This window comes from Mustela putorius, unplaced genomic scaffold (genome assembly GCF_011764305.1).
Source record: "Mustela putorius furo isolate JIRA1106 unplaced genomic scaffold, ASM1176430v1.1 tig00000145_pilon_pilon_pilon, whole genome shotgun sequence".
Classification (NCBI taxonomy): domain Eukaryota; kingdom Metazoa; phylum Chordata; class Mammalia; order Carnivora; family Mustelidae; genus Mustela; species Mustela putorius.
This window is the reverse complement of record NW_025421294.1, coordinates 28,080,651-28,103,928: the sequence shown is the minus strand read 5'-3', so window position 1 is coordinate 28,103,928 and position 23,278 is coordinate 28,080,651. Positions and strand designations below refer to the sequence as shown.

Here is a 23,278-nt window from a genome sequence, read left to right as displayed (position 1 = left end):
CAGATTATATCACAGGGTAGTATAAATTAACTTATGATTTAATCTATAACATCCAAATTCACTGGTAATTTTCTTCTTACATAGAGATGAAATAATAAAAACAGATGTAATTTTTGGAAATAGAACACATAAAGCAAAACCCTCTATCCAAAAAAGCTATTCTGGAGACAAAAATCAAGCTTTTAATTAGTATTCAATTCTCTCTCATATATCCTATGCAAAATATTGGAAATTTAAATCACGAATCCAACTCAATTAAGTAATACTCACTGGGCCTTAAGAAGATCTTTCTCCCGTTTCTCTAATTCAGCTCTAGCCTTGTTTCTTTCTTCTTCTTCCATATCAAGCTTTGTTTCAAGTGCTTTTCTCTCCTCATCAATTTTTGCCTGCATTTCAACCATCTTATCTGGGGACACTTTCTTTTTACCTATATGAGTCATTTAATTCCAACAATCACTTTAAAGCCAGTTTTTTAGAATTCTATAAATTATTTTCAATTTATAAGATACATTCCTCAATAATACAAAATATCAACATTTTAAGGAAATCAAATAAATATTTGATTTCTATTATGTTCCTAGAATAACTTTGCTAAACAAAATGTTGTATAACTGTGCAATGATAACTAAGAACAAAAGTATGTGAAAGAGAAGCAAAGCAGGTAAGTAAAGGAAAAGAAAGAGAAAGGTTAATAAAGGGCCAAATTTAAAAAGCCAAAGATCTATGGGTCCCCAAAAAAGATATATGTTCAAAAAAGCAGTAAGATTAGTTATTTTTTTATGATAACTAGGTAGGTACAAAATCAAGTGGCTTCCCAAAATGCCCCCCCAAAATTTATTAAAACAAATGAACAAACCGAAGTCACATATAGACATAAATTGCACAGACAAGCGTGTCAAGGCCAAATTTATAGCAACAAGTTCATAATATATATCTTCAGAGTTTTCCTAAAATGTATGTCTAATAAAATTATTTGGAAGCATTTCATCTCATAGTATACCTTAAAGGATGAAGTTCTATACTAATTATATAATGGCTATGTTATAATTAACCAGGCATTTTACAGTTGCTGAGCTACCATGATCTATATCATCTATCTTAAATGAGCAACTAAAACAGCTTGTTACTATTGTCAAACTCGGGATCCTGAACCTAAACCATTTTAAATATGCTAAATATCAAATAAAAGTAGAAATACTACCAAATAATAAAGCTGGAAATATGGCTTCCAATTGATTATTTTGACTATAGTGCCTAGCAGAGTGTTTCATATACACACAACAGATGTTCAGTAAAAGCTAACTGAATGAATTAGAAAATCATGAAATTAAAATGAAAAACCAAAAAGAGAAAATTAAAAAATAGGTTATTAAACTGGTTATGAAACTGAGTCAAATATAATTCATTTCTGGTAATATAATTTCTTTGAAACATACTTTCCTTAGAAAAACAATCAAACTTTTCATAGAATTGGTATGAGGCTCTCCTGAAAGCTTTCTGTCATTCTTAACTTCCTTCCCAAAGGACCACAGAAGAATATAAACCTGAGGAGTCTATAAATCGTTAATGTCTCCACCCAAAAGCTAGCCCCTACTGCTAACAAGGAAAGAAAACTGAAAGATAATGCGGGTGCAGGTATATATCTGAATATATACTTTCAGGAACCATGAGATGAAGAATTATTCATAGACTTTAAATCTTTAGGATACAATTATATTAAAAAAACAAACCCAAGGTTTTAAAATATATCCCTTCATTTCTATAGAAATAAAGGTCTAAAGCAAACTTAAGCCACAAAACAAGTCAGTTCAATAAAAGAGTAAATAAGAGCACTGATCCAAATTCATGCTTTGGTGTGGTGTGATTCATTGCATTCCAAAAGTCAGAATGTAGACTGAATGTGTTGGCTTCTTTGGCACAGTCACCTGTATTGAATGTCCTGAGTTATGCTGTTAAAAAATTTTATTTTTAAGTAATCTAATTCCTTTTCCCATGAACTCCTAGAAAGGATTTCTGATCAGTAGTACTATTTCTAAGAAATCTGAGTGGGAAAAGTGTAAATTCAAGGATAAAGTTAAATGCATGCAGACAGTGCCTGGCTGATAAGTTGGCAGAACATGAGACTCTTTATCTTCGGATCGTGAGTTCGAACCCCATGTTGGGTACAGAAACTAGGTAAAAATAAAATCTTTAAAAATAAATAAATAAATGAATAAAGTGTGTGCATTTAAAAATCATAACTTACTTTCCACCTCAGAATTACAAATATTTTTTAATGGCAAGTATGTTAAGACAAAAAAAACCTCTATACGAAGACACGGATACACACACTAACAATAGAGTCGAAATGATGTGATAAATATATGCACATTAATTTTTAGGCTTGTAGAGTTCCAACTGTTTGGTTAGCAGTTAACAACCTGCAGTCTCCAACCCCATTAAGAGGCAGTAAAAATATATATATATATTACATGTAGAAATACAAAAGCACAACCTTTTGATGAATTACTACCAGGCCTGAACTGCATTAGTTATTCAAAACCATTCAGGTAGTATTTTCCCACTGATGCTTTAGCAGCAAAAATCTTACTGTGCTTCTACAAAATTCTCATAAAGAATACCATGCATTTATAGCTAGGTTCAGTTTCAAAAGTCTAATATTTTAAGTAACAGAATTTCTAGTCAGTATTATTCAGATAAATCATTGTATTTCTCTCCAAATAATAAATTAGGCTAAATGTGAATATATTCCAACTTTCCTAACCAGGCACTTAAAATCATGATATCACTAAAAGTCACTTTCAGATTGTATTGGTTTTCTCTTAAAGATTTTCTAAAAATCTTAAACAAACCACCCAAAAACCCTTCTTTTAATAATGCATGACACAATTCAACACAAAATTTCAGGTAAATAAATCTAAAAAAAAAAAAATGGTGATGTTATATAGTATTTAATTAAGCCAAACAGGAGTAGTAATACTTTTAGTTGCCTTCACCATGTGTTCCAACCAAAACTGTCAAAATGAACTTTGGCAAGATAAGGTTAAAGGGAAGAATTTCAGGAAGATTAAGTGAATTTTATTTTCATTACATGAGCACTCATGGGCATAAGTAACCACACATTTGATTCCTTGCTTTAAAAAAAAAAAAATGCTTGAAAGTGAAAATCATTTATATTTGTATTACCAAAATTTGGCTTAATGGGTCTTTAAAAATTTAGGAAAAAAGATCATGTCATGTCATCTGCTTCTGGTGTTATATTTGTCTATTTTGTCAGTTAAGTCTACAGAATCCAGTGTAGTTGTCACTGTCACTCAAATACTTCTGAACTGTTTGTCTAAAAAGATCATTTGGAAAAAAGAATGTTCCTAGGGGCGCCTGGGTGGCTCAGTAGGTTAAAGCCTCTGCCCTCAGCTCAGGTCATAGTCCCAGGGTCCTGGGATCAAGCCCCACATCGGGCTCTCTGCTCAGCGGGAAGCCTGCTTCCCCCTCCCCTCTCTCTCTGCCTGCCTCTCTGCCTACTCACGATGTCTGAAATAAATAAATAAAATCTTAAAAAAAAAAAAAAGAATGTTCCTAGTATCTTCCTAAACAAAAACTGAAATGAATTTTTTTTAATTTAATTTAGGAGAAAAGGTTTTTTAAAAAAAGCTACTGTTGGAAGATATTTTTAAATACAAAAGACAGATACTTACCTTGAAAAAAATTAAATTTAAAAAATGTAGTGCAATTAAATAACAAAGTTCTTTATAGTTTAAATAATTTGTATCATGTGGAGTGCAAATCAATCACACCAACCTGCTTGATCTTTCAGTAAGAGTAGTAAGCAAATCGTAGACAGGAAGCATATGCACAGAGATGAAGAGGAAAAAAAAAACATTATTTCCTTTGTAAAACAAAGAAAAATGTTTAACAGCATTTATTCATAGTATAAATATAGAAATAAATCAAATCATTATCAAAACTGAAAAAGAACAGCTTTATGTTAAAAAGAAAAGCAAATTCAACACAATCAGAGATGTAATTTAAGCAAATAAGATTGAGACTAAGATTACAATTTAAATCAATCTCAAGAGCTCCCAGACTCCTGCAAATATAATAGTTCAGCACCAAGTGGTTATACTAATGGTACACATGGAATTGGGAACCTGCTAAGATCTGGGAAGTAATCTAAAAGGACAAAACAGGAAATTAAGCCAATTTTAAAAATTAGTAAGTTAAAAGTAGCAAAATTTGCACTGTCAATTTATAGAATTTCCCAATTCAATGTTCTAATATAAAGATCCCATACAGGTGTGCCTCCCCTTTAAGAAAATCCACACAAAAACCTTAATCAACTAAAGAGATAATTGGATTATAGCAGTTTGCAGTGATAATTTGATTAACAAAAGGACAATAAAGAAACATTAAGAACAGCAAGTTCTCCCAAAAGATTTGATTTTCCAGGTATTCTTTTTTTTTTTTTTTTTTTTTTTTTTTTTTTTTTTTTTAAGATTTTATTTATTTTATTTGACAGAGATCACAAGTAGGCAGAGAGGCAGGCAGAGAGAGAGGGAGGAGGAAGCAGGCTCCCTGCTGAGCAGAAAGCCCGACGCGGGGCTCGATCCCAGGACCCTGGGACCATGACCCGAGCCAAAGGCAGAGGCTTTAACCCACTGAGCCACCCAGGTGCCCCAAGATTTGATTTTCCAATTTGATTTATAAGCTATTTTTTCAGAAAAAAAATTAACTGCATAAAGTGAAGTACACCTGTATAATAACGAACTTGCATTCAATCTATTAGTAGATTGTTAAGGGTAATTATGATTCCATAGAGGTAAATGATCAACTGATGATTCAAGCAAAGAACACCTTAAAAAAAATAGCCATTCGTATTTTTAAAAGGGAAGGTACATACACGTTCACACAGCAACCACATGCTAGGAACACTATTTTTCCACTTCACCAACACGCCCACATCACAACAGAAGAAGTCAATGTTATGAGCTAGGTACACAGTGACTAAAACTGCATGAACTGAACTCATTTCATAACATATTTTCACATAACTACTACTTTAAAGATTAAGGTAAATTTTAAAACAGAAACTTAAATTATAATGCCACTCAGGTATTTTCTCATATCTGACAGTTTATAGTACAAAATAATAACTCTATATGGTTTCTAAGGAAATTTCTTGTATTTTATAAATTGTCCTATACAATTAATTGTTTTGGTAAAATATAAGAGTTGTCAAGAAAGAAAACGGTTCCTAATATTCTTGCAATTCTTCCTTTAGACAGCTAAATGCATTAAGAATAACCAAATGTGCTTGTTATTAGTTTTAGAAAATTAAGTATACAGATAATGCTTTAAAAGGCAGTAAGCTGCAATCTAGTAGAAAAAAAAAGTCACTTCCCTTTTCTCCTAAAATTATAACTAAAAATTAGCAATACTTTTCAACTGATTTAAGGTTTAAGAAAGAAACTTTGTGACTGAAATATGTCTAGACAGATCCTGCATAAACAACTTCTTGTGGATCTGAATTCTCTAATCACAGAGTAGAGTTCCTTAAAATCAATCAGGCAGTTGAGAAAGAGAGAAAAGTGGCCATCTGAAATAAAATTATTATCCAATATATCTTTACTTGCTTCAAACTTTATGTTTTTCTTCATTTGGGAGCTTTCAATCTTAAGCTACCCCTAAGAATGGGATACCACAGCATCAAATCTTTAACTTAAGACATGTTATAATGGGCACTGGTGTATTGCCAAATGTAATTTATACTTTTAGAAATTCAGGATTCGTTACTGCATGTCCCTTATACTGACTAGGATTGGAAGTTTATCCTGAAACATAAAAAGGAACCATAAGAATTATTCTTTTATACAGCTTACTCACTCTCTTTACATTATCTCAATTGCAAAAGCATGAATCTCTCTTCCATTATCTCAAACATAAGCTTAAGCACACGTTTTAACAATTACAGTTAACTGGAAGCGATGAAGAGGGGGGAAATCATCACATGCTTTGTCCTACTGAGAAGTCCAACATGTATTCTTGAAGTAATGACAGGGAGCAGTGCAGCATTTCTCCAATGAAGCCCATGGGTTATGGAAAAGCCAAAGCTCTGTGAGAGAATTTAAGAGCTACCACTCACTAGGCAAGGACTTATCCCGAGGTTTCTCTATGACAGAACATGTGGAGTCTGAACTACTGCTGCTGCTACTGCCTGGAAGACAAAGAAGTGAGCCCGACAGGAACCAAAGAAAGAGGAAACAAGAAAATGAACACACACACAGAGGAAAATTCAGTGCCAGAGAGAGAATTTTAAAGAACAATCAAGCTTTCCATTAAAGAATCAAAATGTACTTTCCCTTAATACCAGTCTTGGTAGACTACCCAATATTCTCTAGTTACAAAACTAGACGGGGCAAACCGGACTCCTTTAAGCATCTACTGTGGGCAAATCCCACTACCCAGTTACAACATAATAATTCAGAGGGCTGAAATGACATGAATCAAAAATAAGGCATTTGGTGACATTTAAGTCTACTTAAACTATTTACCCGGTAAGTTACAGGAAGTGAGTTTTAGAATTTAAAGTTATGCACCATTAAAACTATAGGAATGATGAACTGCCCTTCATCATCTTGACAGCTGGGTTCATCTCCAATTTCACCCTCCACCAAAACATCAAACAACTGGATATAATTATGTATGTTTCAGGTTTCATGGCAGAACTGTGAAAGGCTCACTAAAAATCTTCAAATCTCTAAGTCTAGAAGGTAGTTATCCTATTAATAAATACTTTAACATATTAAGCAATGGCATTTTTTTCCTATTTTAAATTTTATTTTAAACAAATCTATGATCTGCTTTAGCTATGAATAGTCTGTGAAAAAATAGGGATGAACACAAAGCCATTTATCTAAATAGGTGGACAGCAAGCATTTTCTGTTAAGGGACAGATAATAAGTGCTTTAAGCTTTGTGGGCCATACAGTCTCATCTGAAAGCAGCTGAACACCATATGCAAACAAATAAGCATGGATGTTTAATAAATTTATAAAAACAGGTGGTGGGCCAGATTTGGCCAGTAGACCACAGCTGGCCAGCTCTTGCTCTAAATCATGCTCTTCCTGTCTTCTGAAATGACAGACCTTTGGTTTATTTTCAGCAAGATCATTATTTTAATAAGACAAGCAAAATATGCACCAGCTTGAAAACAATGATCCACACATTAATGATCCACATTAATGGAAGAGAGTTCTGAAACAAACAAACATTAAGAGCAAAAATGTTTGAAAAGTGGGCCATTATTATATAATAGGTCTCCCTCTTGCCTGTTATGTGTATCTTTATCGCAATAAATACAAACTTCACACTTGGCAACAAATGCCCCATAAAAGAGTAAGAATGAAAGTACATTTTATAAAGCAAAGTATTAAATTAAAAAAATAGAATTCTCATATAACTTCATCATTTAAAAATTCAGTGACTTCTAAAGCCTAATCGTGCTTGAGGAAAAACTCCACATTATCTTGATTTCCCAAAAAAAATTTTAGGTTCCCAACACAAATCAAAGTCCCCCCATAAAATTAAAATCCTGAATGAAATCTTTACATGGTATAACCATTATCACAGATTTTTACAATTCTAAACTGTAAAAGACAGAACTTATGGCATTATGATTCAACTGTTAAGTAGGAGATCAGCATTGGAGAAAAAAATAAGGCAAAGTTAATCAAGTGTGTGCCATATTTCCACTGTGTGAATTGCTACCATAACTAAAAATGGCAAAAGGCATGCACTCAGATGAAGGTTAAACCATATTTACTGCAGCAATCCCAGTTCATTTCTAGAACACTAAAAGGAACTTACCCCTTCTTTTTTTCCTTTTTTCTCCATCCTCTCCAACCTCGCCTTCTTCATCCTCCTCCTCCTCCGACCCACTGATATCAGAGCCTGATATTTCTTCCCCTTGAACAGAAATTTTACAGAACAATTTATATTCTATACCAGATTATATTCTACATCAACCTTCCTCATTAAGGTTGTTGCCCTAAACAAAGCTTACTTTAATATTCCTAAACAGTACATCACATGCTAACTTCAAGAAAAGATATAATGTACACAGAGGCTTTACTTTAAAGTTCCTAAAGAGAAGTTAAATTCTGATCAACATAAGGGGCGCCTGGGTGGCTTGGTCGGTTAAGCATCTGCCTTCAGCTCAGGTCATGATCCTGGAGTCCTGGGATGGAGCCCTGAGAGTCACTGCACCCGCCTGCTCGTGCTCCCCTGTCCCCACTCACGCTCTCCACGCATCCCCCACCGCTTGTGCTCCCTCTCTCACTCCCTCAAATAAATCTTCAAAAAAAAAAATTCTGATCTACTTAAATTTCAAATTATTAGTTTAAAAAAAGTTCTGCGTATATATAAAAATTTCAAGTTTATTATTTCAGTTTTTTAAAGAAGTGATCACTTTGGGGAAGTATTTTCTCCTCAGTTTTCTATGTCAGATTTTATTTTATTTTTAAAATATTCTTAGGGTGCCTGGGTGGCTCAGTGGGTTAAAGCCTCTGCCTTCAGTTCAGGTCATGATCCCGGGGTCCTGGGATGGAGCCCGAATTGGTTTCTCCGCTCAGCAGGGAGCCTGCCTCCCCACCTCTCTCTGCCTGCCTCTCTGCCTACTTATGACCTATCTGTCAAATAAATAAAATCTTAAAAAAAAAAAAAAAAAAAAAAACACTGTCCATGTATGAAATGTCTAAAAATACAGGTATTTGGGAAAAAATAAATATACACTAATCACAAACGATAATATCTGAACCAGTAAATAAGAGATAGGAAGAGAAGGATATTAGAAGAAAGAATTCATTAAAAATATTTTCTTCAGTCCTCGTAACAGTGGCACCCTGGTAGCAATGAGTGCACTTAATGCCCAAGTCTTGGTTTCTAAATACCATTCTCCACTGAAAGGAGCTAGGGAGAAATAGGTGGTTTAATACCAGGGTAGGGAACATATAAAATGAGCCCAAAACATCTGTGGTGCCAGAAATAAAGCAGCACTCAAAACCAAAAATCAGGAGCGCCTGGGTGGCTCAGTCATTAAGCATCTGCCTTTAGCTCAGGTCATGGTCCCGGGGTTCTGGGATCGAGTCCCGCATTGGGCTGCCTGCTCAGCGGGGCAGCTGCTTCTCTGTATCCCACTCCCCCTGCTTGTGTTCTCTCTCTCTCTAATAAATAAATAAAATCTTTTAAAAAAAATTTAAAAACTGACGGAAGCATGCTGAAAGGTATAGCAACTACCCTGAATTCAGAAGCTTCTATGGCAAAAGCTCAAACAAACTGAGCAATAAAACAAATAATATTATTGTGTTATAATGCACAGACTAAAATAATACTGACATAACTAAATAAACAAGTAGGGAAGGAGGGACTACTCCCCCTTATACCAGAATTCTAAACATTAAACATGAGAAGGAATGCTGAGAAGACAAAGTCATCAAGAAGCAACAGAATTACTGTTGCTGGCAAGAACCCTTAATGGATCCTCAAACTGGTGAGGAAAAAGTATGATCAGAAACAGTACCTTTTAGTAGTTTCAAAAGTATCTCCCCACAAGACACACCTTGAGTTCACAGGAAAATGTAAAATTACAGAATTTAGAGTGAAGAAATCTTGCAGAATAATTATAAGAGAAGAATAGACCACCCAAATTGAGGGACATTCTACAAATATGTCATTTTTACAGTGTCATGACCATGAAAGAAAGAGAAACATGAGGAACTGAAAACTGGAGGAGACAACTAAATGCAGTATGTGATGCTAGACTGCATCCTGGACTGGAGAGAAAGGGCACTAGAGGGCAAACTCAACATCTGAGTAAGACTGATAGGTTAGCTAGCAAGTCTGAATCAATATAAAATTCCTGGTTCCAATAACTGTAAGATGTACCAGTCATATAAGATGTCAACATAAGGGGAAGCAGGGTGATGAGTACATAGGAATTCAGTATACCTTCAAGTTTTCTAGAAGTCAATAAAAATTTTCAAAAATGAGTTCTTGCTTTCAATTCCTTTCAGTATACACCCAGAATTGGAATTGACTGATCATGTCATAATGCTGACTTTATTCTTAAGATATTTGATTTCACTGATGCTTATGACATTTGTTTTTATAATCCGGTTAATGGAGTGTTATAATATGGTAAATACAGTTGATCATATAAACAGTAAAAATCAGGCAAAAACAAAAGAATAATTTTTGAAAATTTTACTGCATAAAATTTTACATCTTTTAAAATAAAATTTTAAAATTTTATGCATAAAATCTGCTGCATACTGCAACACATATCTGTACACCCACATTCATAGCCAGATTATTTAAAGTAGTAAAAAGGCAGAAACAACACACATGTCCACCAAAAGATGCACAGATAAACAAAATGTGGTATATACAAACAATGGGATATTACTCAACCTTAAAAAGGAAGGAAATCCTGACACATGCTACGATACGGATGAACCTTGAAGACATTATGCTAGGTAAAATAAGCGAGACACAAAAGCACACATATTATATGATTCTACTCATGAGTTATCTAAAATAGTCAAATTCAGAAACAGAACAGTGGTTACCAGAAGTGAGGCAGAGAGAGGGATGGAGAATTGGATGTTTAATGGGTACAGAATTTCATTTGGGGATGATTAAAAACTTTTAGGGATGGATAATGGTAATAGTTCCAAACAATGTTAACATACTTTTTTTTTTTTTTAAGATTTTTTTCTTTATTTATCTGACAGAGATCACAAGTACGCAGAGAGGCAGGCAGAGAGAGAGGAGGAAGCAGGCTCCCTGCAGAGCAGAAAGCCCGATGTGGGGCTCGATCCCAGGACCCTGGGATCATGACCTGAGTCGAAGGCAGAGGCTTAACCCACTGAGCCACCCAGGTGCCCCCAATGTTAACATACTTAATGCCACAGAACAACAATAGTTAAAATGGTAAATTTTACATTATGTTTATTTTGTCACATTGAAAAAATGTAAACAAATAAAGGCAGCAAAATAAAGGTATGAATTGAACATTAACAAATCGAAGAAATTTTAAATCTTTAAAACATACTGACTATAAATACCACCTAGTGGTCACATTTAAAATACCAAATGTCATTATCTAAGCGGCAGCCCAATTACTGCTTTTCCTCACTAATCTTACTCAAGTTTATTGAGTAAGTACCCTTTCCAAACATCTGTGACGGTGGCATCTCTGCAGTTCACATCTGTTTTATCCCGTTTCCCCATAAACTGTAAAAACAAACAAACAAACAAAAAACCTTTTCTAAAGCCATTTGTTTACCTGCAATGAAAAGGAGCCCTATGCCAATCAGTTCTTAGCATGAAAGTGTAGAGTCACCAAGTACTTAATGATATCTGTAAATTTCTCATCCTCATGAACAAGGTCTGCAAACTTTCTAACCTTCTAACATCTTGTTAGAAAAGGATTCCTCAAACATAATCTCATGTTCAAATTCAAGAATGAAAACGTATTTTCAGATATGCTTTTCAAAAAAAATTCAATGAATTTTTCCTTATGGTAAATTCTGTTTACCCATGACTCTGATAGGTTTCTTTACTTTGAATAATAGTGACTGAAATCTTTCACAAAGAACTCTGGGTCATTTTCACCTAAATACATATATGGTAAAACTTGCTCTTATACAAACACAAAAAAATTCATTATTTAGTAAGTGGTCAAATGAAATCTCAAAAAGGATATGGGAACTGATACGATTGAGATGGAGGTTTAAATTAAACGAATTTTTAAAAATTACATACACAAATAATACATAATCATTCCCAAACTTAATACAAAAATGCTGAAGTGTATATCAAGTTTTTACAAAAATATTGCTTTAAGTATCAAAGTTAGATGCTCGAAGAATTTCAGTAAGTTTTTTAAATTAGAGCACTTAGTGGTTAAGCAACATTTTTAGCCAACACTCACATTAATATTTTGAGAAAAAGTTACCTTCTTCAAGCTTTTTTTTCAGTTCCTCTATTTCTTTCTGAAACTGGCGAAGCAAAGCATCCTTTGGGTCTTCATTAATTCTAGCTTTATTTTTAATATTCTTAGCACGGTTAGCATACCGTAATGTACTGATAGTTTCATCATAATTGTAATCTGCTGGCCCAATATTTGCACACTGTTGAATTAGGAATACAAAACATTTTACACTTGAGGCAGTTAAAATTAATATGACCACTACGACTGTATCAAAAAGAATTTTTGAAACATAGTTTTCCTCTGACCTTCTTGAACAAGAAAACATCAATGACATGGATTTCCAAACACCATTATATGGATTAACACAGTGTACTTGAAAAAGAATAACCACAAATCATAAGTGAAATAATCAATAGTTTTTAAAATGTTATGCATATCAATTATTAGCATAACCAGGAATATGAAATTTTCCTCAATGATAACTATTCTACAATTAAGTCTTACCATCATGGTTTTTGAATTTCCTCCCAAGGAATCCTGAAGAAGACGAGTCAGTTTAGAGTTGCGATAAGGAACATGAGTGCTTTTTCCATCAACCAAAGCAGAAATTACATTACCAAGGGTGGAAAGCGAAAGATTGATTTTTGTGGCTTCCTTTAGGCGCTGTCCAGTAGCTCCAGTTTTTGCTTGTCTTTCTGAACCCTAGCAATAAATAAAGACAGAAATAAAGCTAAAATGAAATATACAGAATATTCCTCCGAAAGTTTAAAACAAAATGTGACACTAAAAAATCTGCTATAGTATCTGGAATTTGCTTCAAAATAATATAGGAAGGGGAAAAGTGGCTGATGGTAGAGATGAAATGGGCCTGGCACAAACAGACTGAAGTTGGGTCACAGGTACATAAGAGACCATACTATTCTTAGTACTTTTGTAGATGTTGGAAGTATTCCGTAATAGATAATAAGTTAAAAACACATACACAAATAAACAACTTAAAAATTCCATGTAAATCACACATTTTCAATTTTTATAAGTGAATTTTTATTCGCTTTTAAAATGCAAAAAATCACAAGGGTTATTCCTTCAGTAGTGTCCTGTTACTCACAGCAAGATCTACAAGATGGAGCTTCCCCATTCTGACGTGCATGTTACCATCAATGCCTTTTTCACTGCATTCTATAGTAATTGTAAAGATGGCATGGGAACGGGAACTATGTTCATTCATGTTAGTTGCACCAACAGAACCTTAAAGAATGGAAGGAAATTCTTAAAAAGTAAAACAAGAGGGAGTATTTTTTTAAATAATTAAATATACAGAATGGTTTAAAATACTTAATTTCATCACAGCAAAGAGCCAGAGAGCATGGCTAAACCAGAAAAGCATAGGTTTATTTAACATTAGAAATTTCTGACAATTTATGTTTATAACAAAAGAATTTGCAGGGGTGCCTGGGTGGCTCAGTCAGTTAAGCATATGGCTTTGGCTCAGGTCATGATCTCAGGGTCCTGGGATTGAGCCCAGCATCGGGCTCCCTGCTCAGCAGGGAGCCTGCTTCTTCCACTCCCTATGCTTGTTGCTCTGCCTACTTGTGCTCTCTTTCTCTGTCAAGTAAGTAAATTTTTTAAAATCTTAAAAAAAAAAAAAAAAAAGGATGGCGCCTGGGTGGCTCAGTGGGTTAGGCCGCTGCCTTCCGCTCGGGTCATGATCTCGGGGTCCTGGGATCGAGTCCCGCATTGGTCTCTCTGCTTGGCAGGGAGCCTGCTTCCTCCTCTCTCTCTCTGCCTGCCTCTCTGACTACTTATGATCTCTCTCTGTCAAATAAATAAATAAAATCTTTAAAAAAAAAAAAGGAATTTGTAATGTTTCTCATACTACAGAGGTAATTTTAGGACAAAATACTTCATTTCAATCCTGACTAAAAAAAATACAAACTTAGGTTAAAAAAAAAAAGCCCACAAAGTTAAATAATTCAAAAAACTATTGCTGTTTAAGCTATCTCTAAAAAGCATTATGTTCCAAGCACCTAAGACACAGAAATACTTGTATATATGCATTAGATAGATACAGAATATTCAGTACAGCACTGTTTGCAATATCAAGAGCTCAGAAACAACCGAAAGGACAGTGTCAACCTATTATAGAACAGTCATGGGGAACCTGGGTGGCTTAGTCAGTTAAGCATCTGACTCTTGATTTTGGCTCAGGTAGTGAGATTGAACCTTCCCTCTCCCTCTCCCACCACTTACATACTCTCTCTAAACAAATAAATAAAATCTTAAGAAAAAGTGTCATACTAAGGACTATTAAACAGTCCTTTAAAAACACATATCTGTATGGATGACATGGAAAGATACCCACAACATATGAATTAAAAAAAAAAAAAAGAGAAGAGAGAAAGGAATATATAGTACAATCCTATTTCTGTTAAACAAAAGCATCCGTTCAAAATATACCAAGCATTTATGTAAGTATAAATATTTTACATAAATATATTATGTAAAGAAAAAGGTCTGTTTTTTTATAATAGGCATGTATTAGTTTTTTTAATTGCCAAGTATTTGAAAAGCATTCTGTAAATTTTAGCCAATGTCAAAATTAACTTCCTATTACATATTCATGCAGAACTTTCAAGGCAAGCTGACTGTATAATTTGAAGATTGAGTATTCTTTTAATAAGCATATGGTTACATTAGAAGTCAGATAATTAGAATGTAAACTGCAGTTATAAAGGAAAGCAAAGCTCAATGGAAGAAGATATAAGAAAAATTAGTGAAAGAAAATACAAGGATTTGTGACTCCACACAAATTTTCTTTTAAATCATATTATAAACTTGGGTATTTTTTCCAAATATACTTAAAAAAAATAAATCCATGGGCAGCTGCCTTGCTCAACTGGTAGATCTCAGGTTTTAAGTTTGAGCCCCAAGTTGGGTGCAGAGATTACTTAAAAAAAAAAAATCTTTAAAAAAAAAATAAAATCTAACACCACTTTATAACTTCTGATCGGCAGTGATAAACATACTGAGTATTATTTTATCCTCTGGCTTTTCCATTTAACATTATATCCTATATTTTCATGTAAAAACAATTTGTAAATTTTACTAAAATTGATTTTGCTGCTCCCTGAGAGATATTTGGGATTGTTTCCCAATTTTAGGTCCTCATATTAAACACTAATATGAACATCTTTGAACATCATTCTTTCTCTTTAGGATTATGCCCATGGGATGTATTTTCTAAGCCGGAATTACCAGATCAAAGGGCAGGAATAGTTTTATAGCTATGTGATTATCAAAGCATGATGCACCAGTGTTTTTCAATTTGGAGTAGGATAGAACATGTAATTTTTAAAAATCCTATTAACTATTTTCATACCTACTATTTTTGCAATGTAAGTACAGCATGTTATTTATGACTGATTTTTCTTTATTTCCGGTTATGAAATCAAAGCAACAGACATAGTACACTGAACATTACAGTCCTTAAGGAGAGAACCGCTTGCAGCAGTCAAGCTTATTCAATGCTCCAACTTACTGATACATCACAAAATGGAAATTGAAAAAAAAAAAAAAAAACTTCCATAGCTTTTTGTTAAAATATTTATTTTGGGGGCACCTGGGTGGCTCTATTGGTTAAGCATCTGTCTTCAGCTCAAGTTGTGATCCCAGGACCCTGGGATCTTTTCTCCCTCTGTGTGTCAAATAAATAAAATCTTTAAAAAGAAATATTTAGGGGCACCTGGGTGGCTCAGTGGGATAAAGCCTCTGCCTTTGGCTCAGGTCATGATCCCAGGGTCCTGGGATCAAGCCCCAAATCAGGCTCTCTGCTCGGCGAGGAGCCTGCTTCCCTTCCTCTCTCTCTGCCTGCCTCTCTGCCTCCTTGTGATCTCTGTCAAATAAATAAATTTTTAAAAATATATATTTATTTTGGAGGAAGAAAAAAACCTAAATTTTTCATGTTTTTCAAGATGCTATGGAAAAACTTACCCTGTAAATATGACTGCATGCATATAAACTCATACATATAAGAATATTTACTACAGTACTGGTCAGTAACAGCATGAGTAAAAACACAAAAGCCTATGAAGAAAAGACTGCATGAATACATAGATCCATCCAGTGAAACACTATATAGTTACTTTAAAATGCCTACATGTGTTACTGTGAAATGATTTCCAAATATCATTAAGTGAATAAAGTATACTATTATCTGAGGAAAGGACAAGCACACTCTCTAAAAATACATGCTTGGGCACTCACAGACTGTATCAGGAAGAGAACATGACAAAATAATTATTGAGTTACCACCAGGTGTGGAAACTAGGTGACTGAGACCCAAGGGCAGGAGAAAGACTTTTGAATTGTACAACATGTGTATGGATTACCTATTCAGAAAGAAATTTTTTTTAAAGAAAATGATTATGGTTTAATGGCTGAAAAACCTTGCTCTACAGAAATATTAGCCAATTTACAATGGTGCCTACAATGTGAATGGGACTATTTTAAACTTGCATTTTAATTGCTAAGCAGGTCATGTATTTGTTCATGGAATGAAGGGCCTAATTTCTTTTTTGTTTGTTTTTTAAGATTTCATTTATTTATTTGACAGATAGAGATCACAGGTAGGCAGAGAGGCAGGCAGAGACAGGTGCAGAGGCAGGCTCCCTGCTAAGCAGGGAACCCAATGCAGGGCTCGATCCCAGGACCCTGGGATCATGACCTGAGCCAAAGGCAGAGGCTTTAATCCACTGAGCCACCCAGGTGCCCCTGTTTTGCTTTGTTTTTAAGGGGTGGTTTTAATCACTACTATGAATGGAATCATAAGTCAAAAAAATTTTTTTTGAATAAGTGATACATGAACATACTCCTGGTATTAAAAAAAAAATCCAGAAATAGACATAAAAAAACATAAAGTAAAAGCTCCATATAACCCTGTTCTCCAATATTACTTCCCCTTACCTAAAGGTAACCAGTATTAAATGTTCTTTCATTAGTATTTAACAAACACACAAGTTGAATCACACACACACTTGCCCAAATACACAGCTGTTTAACAATTTGGCTTCTTTCTACATCTATAAATGGGATGATGCAGTACATACTATTCTGTAATTTGCTTTCTTTTCACTTAATGATATATCTTGAAAATCTTTCAAATCTCTACATGTAGATTTAACTCGTGTTTTTTTTTTTAATAGCTTCATATGGTCCATAGTATTTCTGTGCCATATTTATATAACCAATGTTTTACTGATAGTCTGCATCAAATTTTCTATTACAAATAATGTTGCAATAAGGCATTTTTTATGTCTAAAGATTTTGAGATATTTATCAATATAGATATATCAATATGTATCTGGATATATATTAAAATTAGAAACACTGGGTCAAGAGAAATGCATTTAAAAAATTTCAGCAGTTACTGTTACACTCCCTCAAAAAGGCTAGAGCACCTGCCATTCCCATCACCAGTGCCCATCTCTTCAGAGCTTCACAAACCTGGATATCCCTCCATCCAAAACGGGTAAAATAAGTCCCACTGTTGTTTTAGTACCCATTTTCCCAACTATCTGCCAAGCTGGACACTCTGTGGTATGCTTGTTGCTATGTATAGTTGTTCTGGGAATAACATATTCATGTGTATCTTTTGCTCATTTTTCTGTTACAATTTGACCTTTCTCTGCTACTTGGCTTGTTAGAATGCAACTGATTTTTAATTTTTTTTAATATCATTGAGTTTGCTAGATTTACAGTCTAACCAAAAAACACTTTTAAAAAGATGTTCACTTGCTATGTTCTTGTTTTTTACTTCTGATCTCTAATTGCTGCTAGCAACATCACTAGTACTAGGCCTGGGGCGTCCTGTATATTAAACAGTGCTACAGTTTTTAAGTCTTTTGACAAAATTTAAAACTCTTATTAAAAAGAATGTCATTTAGGGGCACCTGGGTGGCTCAGTGGGTTAAAGCCTCTGCCTTCGGCTCAGGTCATGATCTCAGGGATGGAGCCCTGCATCAGGCTCTCTGCTCAGCAGGGAGCCTGCTTCCCCTTCTCTCTCTGCTTGCCTCTCTGCCTCCTTGTGAACTCTCTGTCAAATAAACAAATAAAATCTTAAAAAAAAAAAAAGTCATTTAATTTTGGTTTGCTTTTCTTGTCAACAAAATAAAGGCAGTAAAATGTTTGGTTAATGATGATCAACGGCCTAGGTTCAGATATTCATTCTGCCACTAAGTAGTACATAACCTTGGACAAGTTACTTAGACCAAGTCTTGAGCAGGAATTTAGTATATTCATGGTACAGTTTGAGGATTTTAAAAAGACCCTTCTTATAAAGAAAGCACTTAGCATAAGTCCTTACCACACAGTAAATGTTCAATAGATGTAACCAATATTATTATAGCTAAAAAGAGACAGCTAGCTATATGAGAGTTCCAAATATATAGCAGTAGTACCAAGACACAAAATTTTGGTTCGCAAACAAGGCAATGTGTGATCTCTTTCATTCATATACATTCTCTATACAGTAAATAATCAAGGAGAGAGGGCTGTCAAGAAACTTTAAAAAATCCAGGGCAAAGCGCCATACCAGTTTTGCTTTTTCTTTTTTTCCCCTAAAGATTTTATTTATTTATTTGATAGAGAGAGACAGCAAAAGAGGGAATACAAGCAGGGGGAGTGGGAGAGGGAGAAGCAGGCTTCCTGCACACCAGGGAACCCAAAGCAGGGCTGGATCCGAGGACTCTGGGGTCATGAACTGAGCCCAAGGCAGTCGTTTAATCAACTGATCCACCCAGAAGCCCACCAATTTGGTTTCTAAAAGCCTACTCAACACACAAATATTCAATCACAATAATGTACTACACTTACGATTTTTGTGGCCTAGTGTCATAATTCTATCCATATCATCAGCATTATTTACCACATAAGCTGATAAATCTTTGATATAAACTCCCACATCAGGTCTTTCTTTAACCTAAAAAAGAAAAAAATGGCCTTAAGATTTTATACACATACCATAACTTCACCATAGTTATTTATCAAACATCTACTATGTGTTGGACACTCAGCTAAAAAAGTGAAGATACAGTGACGGACAAAATAGACACAATTTCTACACTTGTGCAGGTAACAACCTATGGCAAGAATGTACAAATGAGTAACACCACCCACTAATTATTTCAATTGGGATAATGTCATGAAGAAAAAAAATACTCAACAGTAGGAGAATACAAAGAGACTAAGCTAGTAAAGCAGAGACATATAGCTTCCCCAAGATGATGTTTATTTAGTTTTTAAGATTCCATTCATTTATTTTTGAGAGAGAGAGAATGAGCACAAGCACAAGTAGGGGGAGAGGCAAAGGGAGGACGACATCCTCCAAGATGACATTTAAGCTAAGACTTGATGAAATATGAGGTTGCCAACCTGGATTCGGGTAGCAGGAACAGAGTATGTGCTAGGATCCTGAAATGGGCCAAAACTAGGCACTTAGAAAAAGGAAAAAACAAACAAAAAAGCCAGGTTGGCTGGAAAAAGTAGGAAGCACAGGTAAAATAGGTGGGATATCTGGCTACAGAAGTAGCCAAGAGATAAGACTAAGCATAGTCAGGGGCGCCTGGGTGGCTCAGTTGATTAAGCATCTGCCTTCGGCTTAGGTAATGAACCCAGGGTCCTGGGATCAAGTCCGGCATTGGGCTTCCTGCTTAGTGGAGAGCCTGCTTCACCTCCTCCCATTACCTCTGCTTGTGATCTCTCTCAAATAAATAAATAAAATACTTTAAAAAAAATGACTAAGCATGGTTATTGGTCTTTATCTTAACAACTTGAAGACACTGAAGGATTTCAAACAGTGTGAAATAATCAGATCTATGATATCTGTATATAAAATGTTACCTTTCTGTGAGTAACCTTATTTACCAAGTATAAAGGATATATTTAGGAAGGATTTACTTAAAATACAGTGTTAGAAACTAAAATTCACTTTGGAAGGCCCTCGAAGTCACCACCACATGTCAACAAAATACAGGTATCCTGGGTGCTACTGTAGGTTGGGTTGCAGACCACCACAATCAAGTGAATACTCCAACCATGTCAAATGGGCTTCTTCCTTTCCCACTCCATATAAAATTATGTTTACATTACACTTTAATCTATTAAATGTGTGATAGCACTATGTCTAAAAAACAGTAATATACACCTTAATTAAGAAACATTTTATTGCTAAAGACGCTAACTATCATCTGAGCTTTCAGCCAGTCAACATCTTTTTGCTGGTGGAGGATCCTGTCTCAATGCTGATGGCTGCTGATGGTCAGTCAGGGTGGGGGTTGCTGAAGCCTGGGGAGGCTGTGGCAGTTAGTTTCCTAAAATAAAACAAGGTTTGCTGCAGTGATTTGACTCTTCTTTTCAACAATGATTTCTCCACAGAACGTGATGTTGTTTGCTAACATTTTACCCACAGCAGAACTTCTTTCAAAATTGGAGTCAATCCTCTCAAACCCTGCCACTTGCTCTATCAACAAACTTTTCTGAAATACTCTAAATTCTTTGTTGCCATTTCAAGTCTTCACAGCATCTTCACCAGGAGTAGATGTCGTCTCAAAAAAACATTTTCTTTGTTCATCCATGAAAAGTAACTCCTCATCCATTAGGTTTTATCATGAGATTGGAGCAATTCAGGCTCTACTTCTAATCCTAGTTCTCTTACTGTTTCCATCACATCAAGTCTCAATCTCCTCAAAGTCATCCATGAAGGTTGGAATTAACTTTTTCCAAACTCTTGTTAATGCTGATACCATGATTTCTTCTCATGAATCACGAATGTTCTTAATGACATCTAGAAGTGTGAATTCTTTCCAGAAGATTTTCAATTTACTTTGCCCAGATCCTTTAGAGGAATAACTCTCTATGGCAGCTCTAGCCTTAGGAAATGTATTTCTTCAATAACAAGAATTGATCCACAGGCCCTTGACTGGATATTGTGTTAGCTGGCATAAAAACAAGATTCATCTCATTCATTCATTGTGCTCTTAGGTGACCAGGTGCACAGTGAATAAGCAGTAATATATATTTTTAAAGCTTTTATTTATTTATTTGACAGAGATCACAAGTAGGCAGAGAAGCAGGCAGAAAGAGAGGAGGAAAAAGGCTCCCTGCTGAGCAGAAAGCCCAATGTGGGGCTCGATCCCAGGACCTTGGGATCCTGACCTGAGCTGAAGGCAGAGGCTTTAACCCACTGAGCCACCCAGGTGCCCCAATAAGCAGTAATATTTTGACAGAAATTTTTTTTTCCTGAGGTCTCAAGAGTAGACTTAAAAATATTCAACGAATCATGTTGTAGACAGATGTGCTGTCATCCAGGCCTTGTTGTGCCATTTATAGATGAAAGAAAGTATACTTAGCATCATTCTTAAGGGTGGTAGGAGTTTTCAGAATGTTAAAGAATGTTAAATGTTAATTTAACATTGTTAAATGAGCACTGGCCTCAACTTATAGTCACCAGTTGTTAAATGAGCAGAATGTTAAATGAGCACTGGCCTCAACTTATAGTCACCAGTTGCATTAGCCTGTAATAAGAGAGTCAGTTTGTCTTAAAATTGAAGCCAGGCACTGACTTCACTTCTCTAGTTACTGAAGTCCTAGACGGCATCTTCTTGCAATAGAAAGCTGTGTCATCTACATTGCAAATCTGCTGTTTAGTGTGGCCACCTTCATGAATTATCTTAGTTGGATCTCCTGGTTAACTTGTCCAGCTCTTACATCAGTACGTGCTACTTCATCATGCACTTTCATATTCTGGAGATAGCTTCCTTAAACCTCATGAGCAAAACCTTGCCAGTTTCAAACTTTTCTTCTGCAGCCTCCTTACCTCTCTTAGCCTTCAAGAACTAAAGAGAGTTATGGCCTCACCCTGGATTAGGCTCTGGCTTAGGGGAATGTTGTGGCTAGTATGATTTTTTGTCTAAACCACTAAAACTTTCTCTACATCAGTAATAAGTCTGTTTGCTTCCTTATCACGTGTGTGTACACTAGAGTAGCACTTTTAATCTCCTTCAGCAACTTCTCCTTTACCATCAAAAGCTGCTGTTTGGTGGAGGAGGCCTTTCAGCTTATCCTGGCTTTCAACATGTCTTCCTCAATATGCTTAATCTTTTCTAGCTTTTGATTTAAAGAGATGTGTAACTCTACCTTTCACTTGAACACGTAAAGGCCATGGTACAGTTAATTGGCCTAATTTAGTATTGCTGTCTGTCAGGGAATAGAGCCTCCCAAGGAGAGAAAGAGAAATAGGAAATGCCAGTCCGTAGAGCAGTCAGAACACACACATTTATTAAGTTTGCTATTTTATTTGGGCATGGTTTGGGGCACACCAAAAACAATTACAATGGCAAACTAAGGCTCATAAAGATTAAGTAACTTGCTCAAGATATCAGAGCCAGAACTCAAGCTCTGATGAAAGGACTCCCAAAACCACCCCTATAATTCTAGATGATACCACCATTCACCTGCTACATGACTGTCAGGAAACCCCTCCAGGCTTTGGTTTTCACGTTAACAAAACTGAACTGCTAGAAAAGATTAAATGAAATAAACTAAGTACTACTACCACTACCACCACTAAGTGATAATACCTATTATCACATTATAAGAGCCTAATAATAGTAGCTGCTGTCATTCTATTATGTATTCTACACCATTCTACAAAGGTGGCTACTGTTATTCTACTGTTATTCTATATTCTCTTCAATTACCATATGCACATTATTCTTTAGTTATTTTACTGACAATGGAATTCTAAACAAAATTTCAGTATTAATATTTTAAAGGCTAATCTTTTCTGTCTCATATCCTAAAAAATTTGGTAATATTTACCGATTGCTTAACCTGCCCAGCAATCTAGCTTCAGGAATCTATCCTCAGATATGCCTCCACATGTATGAAATCATGTAGGTACAACACTGCTTACTACAGAATTGTTTGTCACAGCAAAAGATTAGAAACAACCCAGGTGTTCATCAAGAGAGGGCTGGCTAAATACATTTTAATTATGTCCATATAAAAGACATGATGCCAGCCTTTTAAAAGGACAATAGAAAAAACAAGAATGAGGAGGCTTTCTCTGTACTGATACGCAAAGAACGCCACAATCCATATTCAGTCAAAAAAGGAAAGTGCAATGGGGGATAAAAACAGTCTTTTCAAATGGTGCTATGACAACTGGATATCCACATGCACAATAATGAAGTTGGTCCTCTACCTCAACATATACAAAAATTAACTCAAAATG

The 23,278-nt window shown here is 35.1% G+C and overlaps 1 protein-coding gene across 5 annotated transcripts in view; it reads right to left on the bottom strand.

Moving 5' to 3' along the window:
• The window catches only part of KIF3A (kinesin family member 3A), a 58,502-nt gene that overhangs the window by 9,772 nt on the left and 25,452 nt on the right, over window positions 1-23,278 (bottom strand). For 2 of the 5 annotated variants that reach the window (XM_013052514.2, XM_045075520.1), the window contains exons 5-12: window positions 18,859-18,964; window positions 13,097-13,236; window positions 12,493-12,690; window positions 12,013-12,187; window positions 7,863-7,961; window positions 6,140-6,211; window positions 3,799-3,807; window positions 271-427 (exon numbers count right to left, since the gene is read on the bottom strand). In XM_013052514.2, coding sequence (XP_012907968.1) covers window positions 271-427; window positions 3,799-3,807; window positions 6,140-6,211; window positions 7,863-7,961; window positions 12,013-12,187; window positions 12,493-12,690; window positions 13,097-13,236; window positions 18,859-18,964 — 956 coding nt within the window. The remainder of the gene's footprint in view (window positions 1-270; window positions 428-3,798; window positions 3,808-6,139; window positions 6,212-7,862; window positions 7,962-12,012; window positions 12,188-12,492; window positions 12,691-13,096; window positions 13,237-18,858; window positions 18,965-23,278) is intronic. The other 3 variants (XM_004745002.2, XM_045075522.1, XM_045075521.1) reach the window with 2 other exon arrangements.